A 14,944-nucleotide genomic window follows, 5' to 3' on the forward strand; every position below is an offset into this window, starting at 1 on the left:
CGCATCCTGCATCTTAGTGTTCACGTCTACCACTTCTGTCTTAACTATCCTCAGTCTTCTGCCATGCTCAGTCTCTACATTTACCAAATACTATGGAAGTGAAAACCGTGTAGTAACAGGTGGCAACATCCTACCTTTACACTTCCTTTCAAGTAAAGCAGAGAGATGGCAAACATTCATCCTCGTGGTTTTCAGGCCCCTGAGCTGGGAGATGGAGATAGGACGCAGAATGAAGCCCCAGCTGTCAAAGAGGTGGCAGTCACTGACCTGCTCCTCCACCTGAGTGCTCACAAGTCCATGGGGCCAGATGGGATCCACCCAAGGATATTGAGGGAGCTGGCAGAGGAGCTTGCCAAACCATTTATCAGCAGTCCTGGTCAACTGGGGAGGTCCCAGATGACTGGAAGTTAGCAAATGTGACGCCCATCTACAAGAAGAGTCGGAAGGAGGATCTGGGGAACTACAGGCCTGTCAGCCTGACCTCAGTGCCGGGAAAGGTCATGGAGCAGATCATCTGGAGTCCCATTATACGGCATGTGTGCGACAACCAGGGGATCAGGCTCAGCCAGCATGGGTTTATGAAAGGAAGGTCCTGTTTCACTAACCTGGTCTCCTTCTATGACAAGGTGACCTGCTTAGTGGATGAGGGGAAGGCTGTGGATGTTGTCTACTTGGACTTTAGTAAGGCCTTTGACACTGTCTCCCACAGCATTCTCCTGGGGAAGCTGGCTGCTCACAGCTTGGATAAGTGCACTCTGCGCTGGGTTAAAAACTGGTGGTGGTAAACGGAGTCAAATCCAGTTGGTGTCCAGTCACGAGTGGTGTTGCCCAGGGCTCAGTGTTGGGGCCGGTCCTGTTCAACATGTTCATTGATGATCTGGATGAGGGGATTGAGTGCACCCTCAGCAAGCTTGCAGATGACACCAAGCTGGGTGGAAGTGTTGATCTGCTGGAGGGTAGGAAGGCCCTACAGAGGGACCTGGACAGGCTGGCTCATTGGGCCAGGGCCAACTGTATGAGGTTCAACAAGGCTAAGTGCCGGGTCCTGCACTTGGGTCATAACAACCCCATGCAATGCTACAGGCTTGGGGAGGAGTGGCTGGAGAGCTGCCTGGCGGAAAAGGACCTGGGGGTGTTGGTTGACAGCTGCCTGAATATGAACCAGCTATATGCCCAGGTGGCCAAGAAGGCCAATGGCATCCTGGCTTGTATCAGGAATAGTGTGGCCAGCAGGACCAGGGAGGTGATAGTGCCCCTGTACTCGGCACTGGTGAGGCCGCACCTCGAGTACTGTGTTCAGTTTTGGGCCCCTCACTACAAGAAGGACATCGAGGTGCTGGAGTGTGTCCAAAGAAGGGCAACAAAGTCAGTGAAGGGTCTAGAGAACAAGTATTACAAGGAGCGGCTGAGGGAGCTGGGGTTGTTTAGTCTGGAGAAGAGGAAGCTGAGGGGAGACCTTATTGCTCTCTACAACTACCTGAAAGGAGGTTGTAGCGAGGTGGGGGTCGGTCTCTTCTCCCTAGTAACAAGCGATAGGATGAGAGAAAACAGCCTCAAGCTGCGCCAGGGGAAGTTTAGGTTGGATATTAGGAAAAACTTCTTCACCAAAAGGGTAGTCGGGCACTGGAACAGGCTGCCCAGGGAGGTGGTTGAGTCTCCATCCCTGGAGGTATTTAAAAGATGGGTAGACGTGGTGCTTGAGGACATGGTTTAGTGGTGGACTTGGCAGCCATAGGTTAACAGTTGGACTTGATGGTCTTAAAGATCTTTTCCAAATTAAATGATTCTATGATGCTAATAAATGGTAATAACAGAGCTGCAGAAACATCAAAGCTTTGAATTAAGCTTAAAAAGCATCCCAGTGAAAGAGCAACAGGCAGAGACTACAAGAGAAACTGAAATACTGGCACTTAATGACAGTAGGAGCTTGAAGAAGGGAGTAAGGAAACTTTGTCTCATCAGACAATTACTTCACATGCTCTCTCTGATACTATAATCTTCTATGCAGCGTACTATTCCTAGAATTGCCAATGCTTCCCAAATAGACTTGTCACTCCACCATGGATACATATCTTTCTCACTACACTATACTTCTACTGTTACTGTCTCCAATTGAGAACAGTAAGTCAATAAACCCACAGACCATGGGAACCAAAGGAGGAATGAGTGCTTATCACTAATGGTAAGGAACTGAACAGTATACTTTACTGAGTGAAAGACTTTGGTACTATGACATTTGTAAAATCTAGCATGATTCTTTACAGGGTCAGGACTTCAAACCTTCATGGGAGTTTCTCACCTCTACCTAAAATTGCAGTTTTTTACTACAACTGCTCATTAGAAAGCTGAAGATAATTTTATCCATTATGTATGCCCATTCATCTGTATAAAAACGTCTCATACAATACTCAAAAGCGGTGGAGATCTTTTGTCAGGTACTACTATTTAGTATTTCAAGTTCATCTGTAGACAGATTCTCAGAGTCTGCATCAATGAATAAAATACGAAAACTTACAGATTGGTAGTAACCTTACACATCGCAATTTGGATCCTTCTGACATTTGCAAACTTTTGTCTTCTTAGACACTGAAATTAATGACTTATGTCAAACGCATATCATGTTCTCAGTGACAGAAACAGTAAAATGTTCTTTATGTAATATGAACAGAATGTCACTAAACAATTGCTTAGATTGTGAAAAAATTTGATCTGCATTCAGAGACATTAAATCTAAATGGAGCACTTAAAACCTATATAATCTAGATGATCTATTAATTGAATAACTCTGAATGTAGACTCATCAATATGAAATTTAGCTTGCAAGGCTGTGTTTAAATTCAGTACAAAAAAATTAAGTTTATCAAGACTAAAAATTATTTTTGTATTGTATTTGCAATGTCATTGCTGAAACAAAAGTTACATTCTGTAATGTGACCATAAATCCTGTAACTTCACATTTTGACTTTAGTAATTCCTGAATTTCTTAATTCTTTAATTCCCTCCCGCTCAAGAATGACTAATTAATTTGAAGAACCATAATAGCTTATCATTGGTTAAATAAATTTAAAAGGAGAATGTCTGTCCCTGGAGATACCATTGCTCATTTTAATTAAAATTACCATTTTGTGATGTAATGCAAATAAAGGTTATTGTATTCTTGTCCTCCAAGAACATATTAACTCTTCTATCTACCCTTAGAGATCAGTCAAGGTTTAAACTGCCAAGAAAATTATTTGCATCATGTGAGATAATTGTAGTGAATGGGGATTTTTTAATTCATTTTAACATATAGCCTGTATTATTTTATGAACAAATTCTGAAGCATTGTATGTCTAAAGTGGTGGTGGACACAAACTGTTATCGTAAGAGAGCAATGTCATCTATGCTGTAGCCATCCAAAAAAAAAAAAAAGCTTCATGAACATTCATGGGCAATGAATAGAGTGAACTCTTCAAAACTGGTATTTTATTTCAACGTAGAAATAAACACAGGTAAAAGTGTGTTGTTTTTAGGACCCAGTCCTCCAACAACTGATGTGGTTGTTTACATGGCCTTACAGGAATGGTAAGCCCTATTAATATGCAGATAAAAATAAACAGATAATTAATTCTTTCTCACATTATGAGTGGAGGAGCCAAGTTCTCCACGGACAAGTATAGTAGTACTGATAAATAGGCATACATAGAATTTTACTGACCTTTTAAAAGTATATATGTGCTGTGTGTATCTCAACAGATACCAAATACAAAATTAGGCTGCTGCCAGAGATGGCTTGGCTGAAATTGTGTCTTGTCTGTAATTTTTTAAAACAAAATATCTAACTCATATTAGCTATCTCATTGTAAAAACACTTATGAGGACAATACGTTACAGTCTTCATCTCAAGTCAAGGTCAACAATGCTGGGAACAGAAACATGAATTCACCAAGCTAAGAACTATCTTGACCTTCCCTCCATTCAGATTTTGTAAATAATGCATTTGACTTTAAAATGCTGCTGCAAAATCATAGCTCTTGGGGCAGCAGAGTCATAGTTTAAAATACAGACTTCTTTTCTGAAAAATATATGAATACTATTTTAACAGTTTAAGGAGTTACCTACAGAAGTACATTGAAACTTCCAGCTCAGGCATGTTGTAAATCACTATAATGTGTGAGAGAACACTTGTAACAAAAATGCCTCTTGAGACAGTTGCATTTCAAGGGATGAGAATGGGAGATGAAAAAAGCTACAATGACCAGGTTTGGCAATCTTGGCATAAATAAAATTATTGTGTAAACAGAACTGAAGTCAAAAGTATGCTTAGCCAAAGCTGCATGCTCGGTTTTTGTCAGTACACAGGTCTGGCCCACAACTTGAACCAGATAAGCTTGTTATGCAAATGATGTTAGCCATCAGGAAGGAGGCAGATAATGAAATTATTCGAAAGCTAACCACTCATCACAAGGGTGACAGAAACATCAGGCGAGGTCCTAACATATGGATAAAAGGCAGTATGGAGTTTATACAGTCACTGCTTTTAATTTATCATAACTAAGCTGTCAGAAGGTGGGCATCAACAAATGCAGAACTAACGCATATAAATGAGCCAATTATCAGTAGTGGCTAAAAGGTTTGCAGTTGTATGATCCAATGTTTCATTATTTAATTTTTTCTAGAAAATCCACTAATGTAAATCCAAGCCTTCAAAAAAATATCTTGTAACCTCTGCATCATAATAACTTTACTAACACATTCCTGAGAATGATGCAATGTCACAGAGAATTCCATTTCGGTGTTCTCTTAAAGGTAGCTATAAACCCAGCATATTTACTACAATTGTTGCATTTCTCCATGTTAAGAGACTGCATATGAGCATACTTCCTTACTTCATTCTGTGTATTACTGTAAAAATGAAAAGCAAGTTTTGAGAACCTGCAGACATTGCTGGTAAGAGAAAGTAATTAAGCAAAAGCAATTAAAAATCAATGTGATTAAAAATACACAATTTGAAGATATCAAAAACCCAAAGGAGAAGATTAGAAACAAGTATTGCCATAAAGTACTAACATCTGACTTCTCCAGTGCATGCTGAACTAAAGGACTGAACAAATGTTAAGAAATGTTAGTTTTTTGTATTGTTCTCAAGCTCAGCAGGGACTTCTAAAAACAGAGATACCAAGAAAGAAAAACCTGTGTAACAGTGCTGAAGGTTAATGCACAGTGTTTCTGAGAAAGGAACGTAATCTTATTTACTAGGTGCACTGACTATCTAAAGCACAAGTGGAATATAACCCACCAGTCCTAGAGTCCCCCAGAATATAGGGTACAGTCCATAAATACTGTAAAAACAATGTTTCTCTGTAATAGAATGGAATTCATCCACCACACAGTGACTTTTGTAATTAAACACTGATTCCACCATAGATCACAATGTACACTGCTGTGTAAACAAGGACACGCATTACGCAGAAACAGAACTTGGGTCAACCTGCTCTAGAGGAAGGTACTTCTACTACCTACACTGGAAGAGATTCTGAGTTACATTGCAGTAAAGATAGTAATGGCCTTCCTCTGTAGGTCAACCATTACAGTGTACCTCACCTTCCCGCCTGATTAAAGATCAGCATAGTAAATAAGAATATTTTTCATGGATTATTAATAAAATTTGCATTAGTCTTTCTATTTTTAACTCCTCCTAAAACGGGAAGACACTACTACACAACTGAGTGAAAAAGGTATCAGGTACGGATGTTGTACTCCTCCACAAGTAACTAGATACATTAAGAAACAGAACAGATTAAAAATGCAGATGTGCATATTTTCAAACCTATCTTGAAAAGTCAATACTGAGGAGCGGTGTTCAAAGAATTTGGTTATTTGAACAGTGTAAACTTCCCTAGGGTTTGATAATATTATTCCCCATGTTACACAGTTTAGGCTGTAATAGGTCACAATGAAATCCTGAAGAACCCTAAAAATCACTCATAAAAGTCGCTGTAAGATTTTTGAATATAATGCTAGCAACTACTAAATTGTGATTTCTTAGTTTCATTGTAAAAAGAAAAAAGTAAAGCAAAAGCATATTTTAGTTCAGTGACAGCTGCATCCAGAAAGTTGGTACCATCTAGGTGACACATTACACTCTTGGTACAACTGGTGCTCAATTACATATTTTGGGTATACAACCTACTGAATATTAGTAAAGTGGAAAAAGGCAACTATTTTCTTTCTTGTCTTCCAAATTCTTATATTAAATTGACCAGCAGTCATTTTCACTAACGCTTTTTTCTCCTTGATGCAAAATTTCCCTGCAAAACCATCAAGGAAATCAGGTATATTTATAAACCTGTCCCAGGTCCATCAAAGTCAAGAAGCAAATCAACTAAGGAGTTCAGAGAAGCTGTGAGGCAAATTACTTGAGAAGATCAAACTGTGCTGTATAGCTTTCAAAAAGTGAAGCATGGTCTAGAATCTATGAAAAGCAAACTGAAGTTAAAAAACTGCAAAAGCAACAACTCCATAAAACAAATTCTGTTTTCAGATTGACACACATAGGCCTTGCTGAATAAGCTGTTTTTAAAAGAAAATAAAACTCACTGTGAAATGAAATGGTTGAATCCTCTGCACCATTTTTCAGGATGTAGCAAAGTAGGAGGAGGATTTCTGAAAAAATACAAAGTTTGGGGTTTTAAAATGTTAATGTTTACTGAAATTATCTCACTAGAGAGAAAATGATGATTGAGAAAGTAATGGTCAAATTGTCTATGCCCTTTCAGATGCCTGTTGGGTTTTTCTTGCTGCTGCTTCTTCACTGACAGTTCTTCTCCTTTCATGTCCCTCTCCTTTTATGTCAATACCTTTGAAGCTGGTAGTCAGTATAGCTCACAGTGTGCTTCCCAAGGTTTCTCTTTCAATTCAGCCTGACTCAGGAAGGATCAGCTGAAACTGGAACATTAACCTAGCCATCACACCACTTTAGCCCTTTACCCCAGACCACTGAATCTGACCAAAACTTTTTTAAGTATGGATATCTTCATCATAAGAACTACCAAACTGTCAACAATCTGCAGGATTTTCAGTCTGGATTTCAATCTGTATTCAGTTTGGATGACACTGTAAACTCTAAAACTATTAAAAATAGATGTTATTTTTAAAGTAACATTTAGCAGGCAGTATTTTTACATTACATAGTAAGATGGCCTTCCGCAAGAATAATCTTTTAAACTCTGATGCGTTCCAATTTCATTGGCACATACTTACTTTCCTTTGTGATTGTTACTGTTACAGTTACATTACGTAAACATACAGAGCAAGGCCTACAGGTCATAGCAAGTGGACCAAATTTTAAGTGGCTCAAATTTAAGTGGACCAACCTATAGCAGGAAGTGTTCATGAATCGCATATTATATTATACCGTATTATCTTCCAGAGGTTTCTTCTGCAACTTAAGATTTGATAAAGTACTGAAGTCTATTTAACTTTTTAAGATTAAACTTGTGTTTTATGAAACCTTAATGATTTGTCTTTTGCTGCATTTGAGGGCTCAATGGAAAGGTTCATATATTACTGAACTGGCAGGGGAAAAAAAAAAATCACCATAAGACTTGTTCCACGACAGAAACACTCACAAATATACTGGATTGTATCATGAATCACCTCGTTTATACCAGGGTCACATTCCACAGCATGACACTGCTTGGAAACACCTCACAAAACAAAAAGGCAAACAGCATAAACAATGTAAATTAGTGCTGATCTGCTCAGTAGTTTTGAATTTTTCATGCATATTCATTCAAAGAGTAGTTCCATTTAACAATTACCCTCAAAAATCCAAACAAAATGGTTTAAAAAAAAAATTACAATGTGGCTTTGTAATAGATGGACCATTTTTGTTCACCTGTATCTATTCAAAACAAACGCAGTCCTCTAATTTCACTGCAGGCTGACATATTTTCTGAGATGAGTATGTTATTACTTTTCTCTTCTGTAGAAGACTCAGAGAACACAATTTTCTTCATGAAGCGAAGAAATCAAGAATGTTTGAGATGTGCATCACTTATCAAATTTATCACGAGGAAAAAAAATATGATTGGTTCTTTTCAATGACAATAATGCTTCAGGGTTGTCTTCCATTTGCCAGGCTCGTATGTTCATGCATATCACAGAATCTGACTTTTAACAAGCATTAAAAAAATGCAGAAAAGTATTTCTAGAGATACTCCCAGAAAAAAACCCTGTATCAAAAAAAGATAAACTTGAAAAACCTCTTTCTCTGTAATGATAATCCACACATCCCAACATGCATGAGTTCTGCAAACAGCTTTAAGGGACAGCAAGATGGGGTTAGTATATGTTTTTAGTCTTTATTTTGCAGGAATAGTACTCTATCTGACAATTTGGATTCTGGTAAGACCAAGATTTTTTTGTACTGTGAAGTACAGTGTATTTCTTTTTAGAATTATACCAGAACTGTCTACTGAATATTTGCTGTGAAATCTTGAATTTCACTGCAAAGTAATTTGCTTTTTCAAAAGTTCAGTTACTATTAATGAAATATGTAGTTTTGTCTTTTCTGTTCACACTGTTCCTAAAGTCTTTCCATGGTGGTAACAACGGTGCTTAGAAAAAGCATATGGTTTGGAGGCTGTATTAATAATCTCACAAGGAACTTTTTGAAAAAAGGCACAAGACACACTTAAATCAGTTGCAGATGTCATGATGGAAACAGGTGGGATTTCATCATGGAAGAACAGATCAGCAGAGCAGATGCCATTCAGAAAATACATTTAATCATTTGCTTGAGCTTAACAAGTTTGTATTTCTTGACAGAAGATACTATGCTATTCTTAGTGTCTTTGTAGTGAAAACATAGAACTAGTGGTCCTCTGTACTTAAGTTACTAAACTGGTGCTTCAGGTACCCCATCTACAAAACTGAGCTGATAAACATGACCAGAACCGTAATTCATTAGCATCTGTAAAGCACCTTGGTTCCCCTTGATGAAAGATATTACTTAACTACAAAGTACAAAATTGGCTCGCCCTTTTCTATCATCATGTCCATAAAGGATTTCCAGAAAGGGGCATACGAGGGTCAGCTTCCTACCTTTGCTTTGCCTAAGACACCACAAACTGTTTCATGGTGACAACAGAAAACACCATTGCTTCCATGGCACCTCCAGAGGTGGATTTTTGCAGTAAGGACTCAAACTCAAGTTCTAGGATAACACAAAAAGCCAGGGTATGCAAGGGTAACTCACTTTAAGCTTTTTTATGATCACACTAAGTCTTTTGCAGTTTGAAATTAATAATCCATTAAGATATCTGCAATTCATGTCCTGCAATTCATATCACATTAAAAAGAAAAGGTAAAACAACTCACATACTCAGATGCTAAACCACAGAGAAGCAACATTTACCTCACCACTTCAGCTCGAAGACCAAACTAGGGCCATTTGTGATTCCAGACTACGTTAAATCCAACATATGGATTTTGTATACTTGCATCAGCCAACATCTGGCTGTTTCTGCAGTACTCAGAACACATTCATAGACAAACTAAAAAGCTACCTCTTGTTAACTTGCTGACATAACTTATTCTACTCTTTTCATATAAAATTAGAATGCTCTGCATGCAACCTCTCAGTCGTCCTTGCCATATATATAAGAATCTGAAGGACAACATAGTCTTGTTTTCTACTATAAGTGATGGAAATTGTGAGAAGTAGATATGAATATTATTGCAAAAAGCGAGTATAATTGGGCTTGTCTTTTGAAAATGTCCTCTTTTGATACAAGATGAGCAATCAGCATTTATTTCCCAACTTTGTGTCTTTGTTCCTTTAGTCTTTCCATAATTCATAATTAGTCACAGAACTACATGCTCTATTTCCTTAGGCAGATGCACTGCTCTTGTAAGGAGTTTTTCTACCCTTGTATTCAGTGCTTTCCATGGTCATACTGATGCTGTTTTTCACTGGGAGTTTTGCTTCAGTGAGGATTGCAGGATTGAGCCTGTACAAGACACCCCATACAGGAGCACAATGTTCCTTAGAACATGAAGACATTAGCAAGCTTATCAAGCAAGAACTGCTGCTGAATTCTGAATGATACACACACAGTTATGTGGTGGAAATATTTTAATCTGTTGAGCTTTATGTGTTCCCTGTCATTCAGCCTGCCTCCAAAGTCACAGCTGGTAAAACAAAATCGGTCATTTTACCACAATAAGGCCAATGATGCAGCTCAGCGAGCACCATTCATCCTTTACGTTAAGCTGTGAGCCTAATTACAGATCACAGATAATAGATATTTGTTGGCAATGAGAAAACAAATATTTTCATCTTAAAATAGTTCTATGACAAATTTTTAAAAATTGAAAACGCATCTACTATTTTTTAAACTATTTCAGTAAACACAGCCATACATTTTATAAACAGAAATCAAGACAGGGCCTCCAATGACAAAACTGCATCACCAGCCTACCACATTGTTTCTAATGAGAAATTAGCAGATGAACATCCAACACCTGTCACCATGAACAGGCTCTGGCAATCACAGCCCCCTACATGCATGTTGTGAATTATTTTTCTAGCAGACTGAAGAGACAATAGTTCTGTTGACAGTTGCCTACGTTTATACATAAACAGTTTTTAAATTACACTAAACCATTCATGCATATTTCAAAAAACTAAGTGAAACAGCCATAGAAAAAGCACAAAGTCAACCATGCATAACAATGAGATTTCCCCACAAAAGGTTACGTAAAACAAATGGTTTCTATTAAAATATGTGAATAATTGACATTAATGAATACCTGATAAATTCTCATACAAATTTAAAGTCCTGCCACTCCAGGGCATCCTCACCTTGGGGAAAACTCAAAAAATAACCAGGCAATTCTCAAGAGGGCTGAGAGGACTTCCTAATGCACTGTTTGTGGCCCATTCAAATCAATAAGAGGCTTCCACTGATCTGAATCAAAAATTCAGATCCTAAACACTCTCCCATTCATCTGTCTCCTACTAAGGCTACTCAAGTTTGACCGACTGCCAGTAATATATCTCCCCAAAGCCCACTCAGCAGGATGCAGGGTACTGTACTCAACTCTGTAAGGTTAAGATAGAAACTATAGAGTTTAGGTGCCTGCAGGAGTGGAGAATCAGCACAAAATCCTCTGTGTATACGGAGGCAGGCCTTTGAAGTTGCTTTTTAGCTCAGTGGAAAGCTGTCATCGATCTGAATGCTGCTGCATGAAGACTCCATGTTTGGGAACCACAGCAGCACATTGCCTCAAGAGACCAAAAGATCAGAAAGAATACAGGTTCTACAACAAAATTGGAAGCAATGTCAGAAGCATGGGATCTGGGCAAAATGGCTCCAGGTCTAAAGCAATTGTGCATTGAGTTGTTCTAGAGGGCTCCAAACACGATTGAACATCCTTTCCTCAAAACGCCTGGAATTGTGCAAGTCTTGACCATACTGGGCACCGATCTCCCTTAAGACTTCTTAACCAGATCTACAAGCAAGGCATTCCCACGCCTACCCAGCCTACAAGGCATGAACCATTTGTTGAGACTGTATGCACCAAATCACAGCATATGAGACAGCTGGAAAATGCAGTAGCTCCTCACATTATCTTTAGCTTCTTAGGCCTCAGCACAGTTACATAAACCTTTCTCAGGCAAGGGAACAGACTAATGCCAGATCATAGTACTCTTAACTACACAATTAGGGGGCACCAGCAAAATTACCCTTTTTCTGTGAGAATGAAGGGTACAGGACACGCTAGGGAAATTCACTCTCCAGACATCTTCTTAGTGGCAACAGATCCACTTCTAAATAGTTTCTCCTTTTCCACTCCCCCTCCCTTTTCTCTGAAAGGACTATTTTCCTTCTGTAAGTACCTAGTTCAAAACTGTTAACATACGACTTCAATTTCTTATGTTCTGGAACATCAAAGGCATATATCTATTCAAATAATGTGTAAGTGCCTTAATTCTAACAAGGAGATGCTGCTTTAAACCAAGATCAAAACCTACCGAGGGCAAAGGATCGGTTAAGAGGAAGCAGAACACAAGACATTACTGCCTCATTGCTGAAGCGAAAATATTCTTCTTGCTTAAGTATTTTACTATATTTTAATTATAGAGACGGAGTTCTTTACTGGAATAGATGCTCTTTATTTTCCATAGGCCATACACAGTTACAGAAGTCTGGACTTAATCCAACAGCATATGATAAATTTATATTGAGTTAAAAGTTAAACAGACAAATATAACTAAGAGACTGTAGGATCCTAAATACTTGAAAGGGTCAAGGGTACCAATCCACTTTTTAAGGGGTTTTTTTGTAATACAGGGTCCTGATGTAGTAAAATACAAATTGGATATCTGCTTTAACTCTTTCTCAGAAGAGAATGACAGCTATACATCTTGTAACACAAATACACATTTGCCCCCTTTTGCTTGTGATTTTACGTGGCTATTTATTTATTTTGCTGCCACTAAGTAGGTGACTTAGCAGATTAACAATAAGATATGGGTGGGCTCATCTGCAAAACAAATGCAAATCCACAAGTGAACAAAATATCAACTACCTCTTTAAAATCCACTTAAATCAAGATCTATTCACAAGTCTCCAGCTTAGACTATTTCATCGGCCAGCATAATAATGAGCAAAAATAAATGGTAAAAGGTAGTCAGTTCCAGAATTATGCAGAAATCTCCTTTTGATTTTCAAGACTCACTTTATGCATTGCCAAAGAAAAGTACTTCAGGAAGAATATAAAGAGGCTGTCAAAAGAAACCTTCTAAGAAACCTCCTTCACATGAACAATCCTGGGTTTCAAAATGGTGTCTATGTGGTAAATTAAAACTCACCTTTAAAGTAACGAGCATGGACAGAAATAACGTGCTAAGCACATTGAATTACTTTGAAGGTCAAATAATAACCTTCAGAAAATGTATTAAAACAAATCTCAATTATATAATATTTTAGTTCAGACAGAAAGAAAATGAATGAAAAAGTATTGCAAAGTGTTCTGCTTGGGAACATCTGGATTATCGTTGACTTTTTCCCTTGAACACTGCAATTCACAGGCCACTGGTTTCAGTCAGGTTTGGCAGCTGCAAGATTTCATTAGCCTTTTTCAGGACTTGACAAGGCATCATTTATTTCTGTCATTTCTCTTCAGTTTCCAGTTTCAGTTTCTGGCTTCACTGATACAGAAACAAATGTTTTATTTCAGAAATATTTTTGGATGGAGGTGAAAGCATACAGCTTTGCATTCCAGTGGTCAAGCTTCAAAACAAATATTTAGCATAACTGAATTATAATTGTGCTTTGTCATCTCATTTATTCACAAAAGTTTCAGAGAGCTAAAGAGGCACTAGCAAATTAACAGCAATTGAAACAGAGGAAGTAATAGTAGAGATTTTTATTTATAACCAGTTCACATCTTTACTGCAATGTAGTATTTTGCTTTTCTATTAAAACCATTGCTCTGTGAATTTGCAAAGCAGGAGAATGTCAGTTGCCAAAGAAATAAAAATGGGACAGTAATACTACTGTGCCTGACTGAAATACATATGGCGTTGTCTAGACACTACACTTCTGTAGCTGGAATATTAAAATACTGCACTTATACCGCCTATTTGTAGAGTTGTATGGGAAAGAAAATATCTGTTAAAATCCGAAAGTGAAAATCCCACAGATAAATTTCTAAGGGCAAGTCCTGTATTGTACGTGTTTCAAACTCCCACTGTACATCAGCCAGTTTAAGAGGCCTGAGTGGGCCACCTGCCTGAAGGCACTGCCCAGTGGAGCAGATCCACTCTTGGAAAGCTAAAAGTTGGCTCATCGAGAGGAAGACTTAGAGGAATGCCACAAACTCTTTCTTTTAAGAAGCGGAGGAAGATTGCCAAGGGAAGAACTGGACAATTTGCAGTCTGACACAGAACCTCGTCCCACAGTTCTGTGCTCCTGCTCAGACCTGCCTCTGCCCAGGACACACACAGCAACAAAGGCCCTGTCATACCACAGTCAGTCTGCCAACCAGCTTCACGTTGTCCTGGACACACAAGGTAACACAGAGTACCTGTGATTTTCCAGCTGGTTGAGACATGCTTTTTGGGGCCCTTCTTTCCATCAAGAGTAAAATGTTTTCACTACATTACTCCCATGAAAAGAGGGACTGACTTCACAGAACCACAAAAGCAGTTTTGTCATTTGTGCTTCTTCTTTACCTTCATTTCTTTGCCTAATTTACCTCTTATTTTCAAAGAGGAAGACACCTTCTTATCCTTCCATTTCATGGACAGGAGCCTCTTCTTAGTTGAGGCTCTACAGAAATACAAACAAACCTAACAGTAACCCCATAAAAGAATTTTATTACCATATGCTTGATATGACTGGTACTGAACATGGAATTCAATCATTACGCTTGACAAAAGCAAGCACTCAAACTCTGCATTTTCATCAGGAAATAAGGATTACTCTTTATTTGTATTTTTTTATGACTCAAACCTTACTTACTGTTTTCAGTTTAGTCTGGTTCATAGCATTGTAAGAACGGATATTATTCTGATAGCCCTACCAGTCTGGTTCAGAAATGAATACTTATAGAGGGAATACATTAGTTAATGGTGGCATATTTCCAATGGACCATTAAGAAGATCATTATAAAAATTCTGAAGTAATAGACTGAATAAATGCTGAAGCATGAAGAAAAGTACAAGACATGTGAGAGTACCATTTTTTAAAAAAGGAATTATCTATCATTTAAGGTAATATGCCTTCTGAGCATGAGGACTGTATTTGGAATGGAATTTATTTGTTCCCTCTTCTATTCAATCCAATAAGCTTTATTTTAAAGCACTTGAATTTTTGTCTCCTTTGAAAAAAATAATTGTATGACTTAGGAATCCCTGTAGATTATAACTGAAGACTAATAAATACAGTAT

General features: G+C 38.1%; 1 protein-coding gene across 1 annotated transcript in view; it reads right to left on the bottom strand.

Annotated features, from left to right (window-relative positions):
- MYO3B (myosin IIIB) overlaps positions 1-14,944 on the bottom strand; it is a 206,722-nt gene that overhangs the window by 129,282 nt on the left and 62,496 nt on the right. The window contains exon 9 of the mRNA XM_087731497.1: positions 6,580-6,645. Coding sequence (XP_087587623.1) covers positions 6,580-6,645 — 66 coding nt within the window. The remainder of the gene's footprint in view (positions 1-6,579; positions 6,646-14,944) is intronic.

The sequence above is a fragment of the Nipponia nippon genome, unplaced genomic scaffold (assembly GCF_047370975.1).
Source record: "Nipponia nippon isolate SJK-2023a ecotype South Korea unplaced genomic scaffold, ASM4737097v1 scaffold_5, whole genome shotgun sequence".
Classification (NCBI taxonomy): Eukaryota; Metazoa; Chordata; class Aves; order Pelecaniformes; family Threskiornithidae; genus Nipponia; species Nipponia nippon.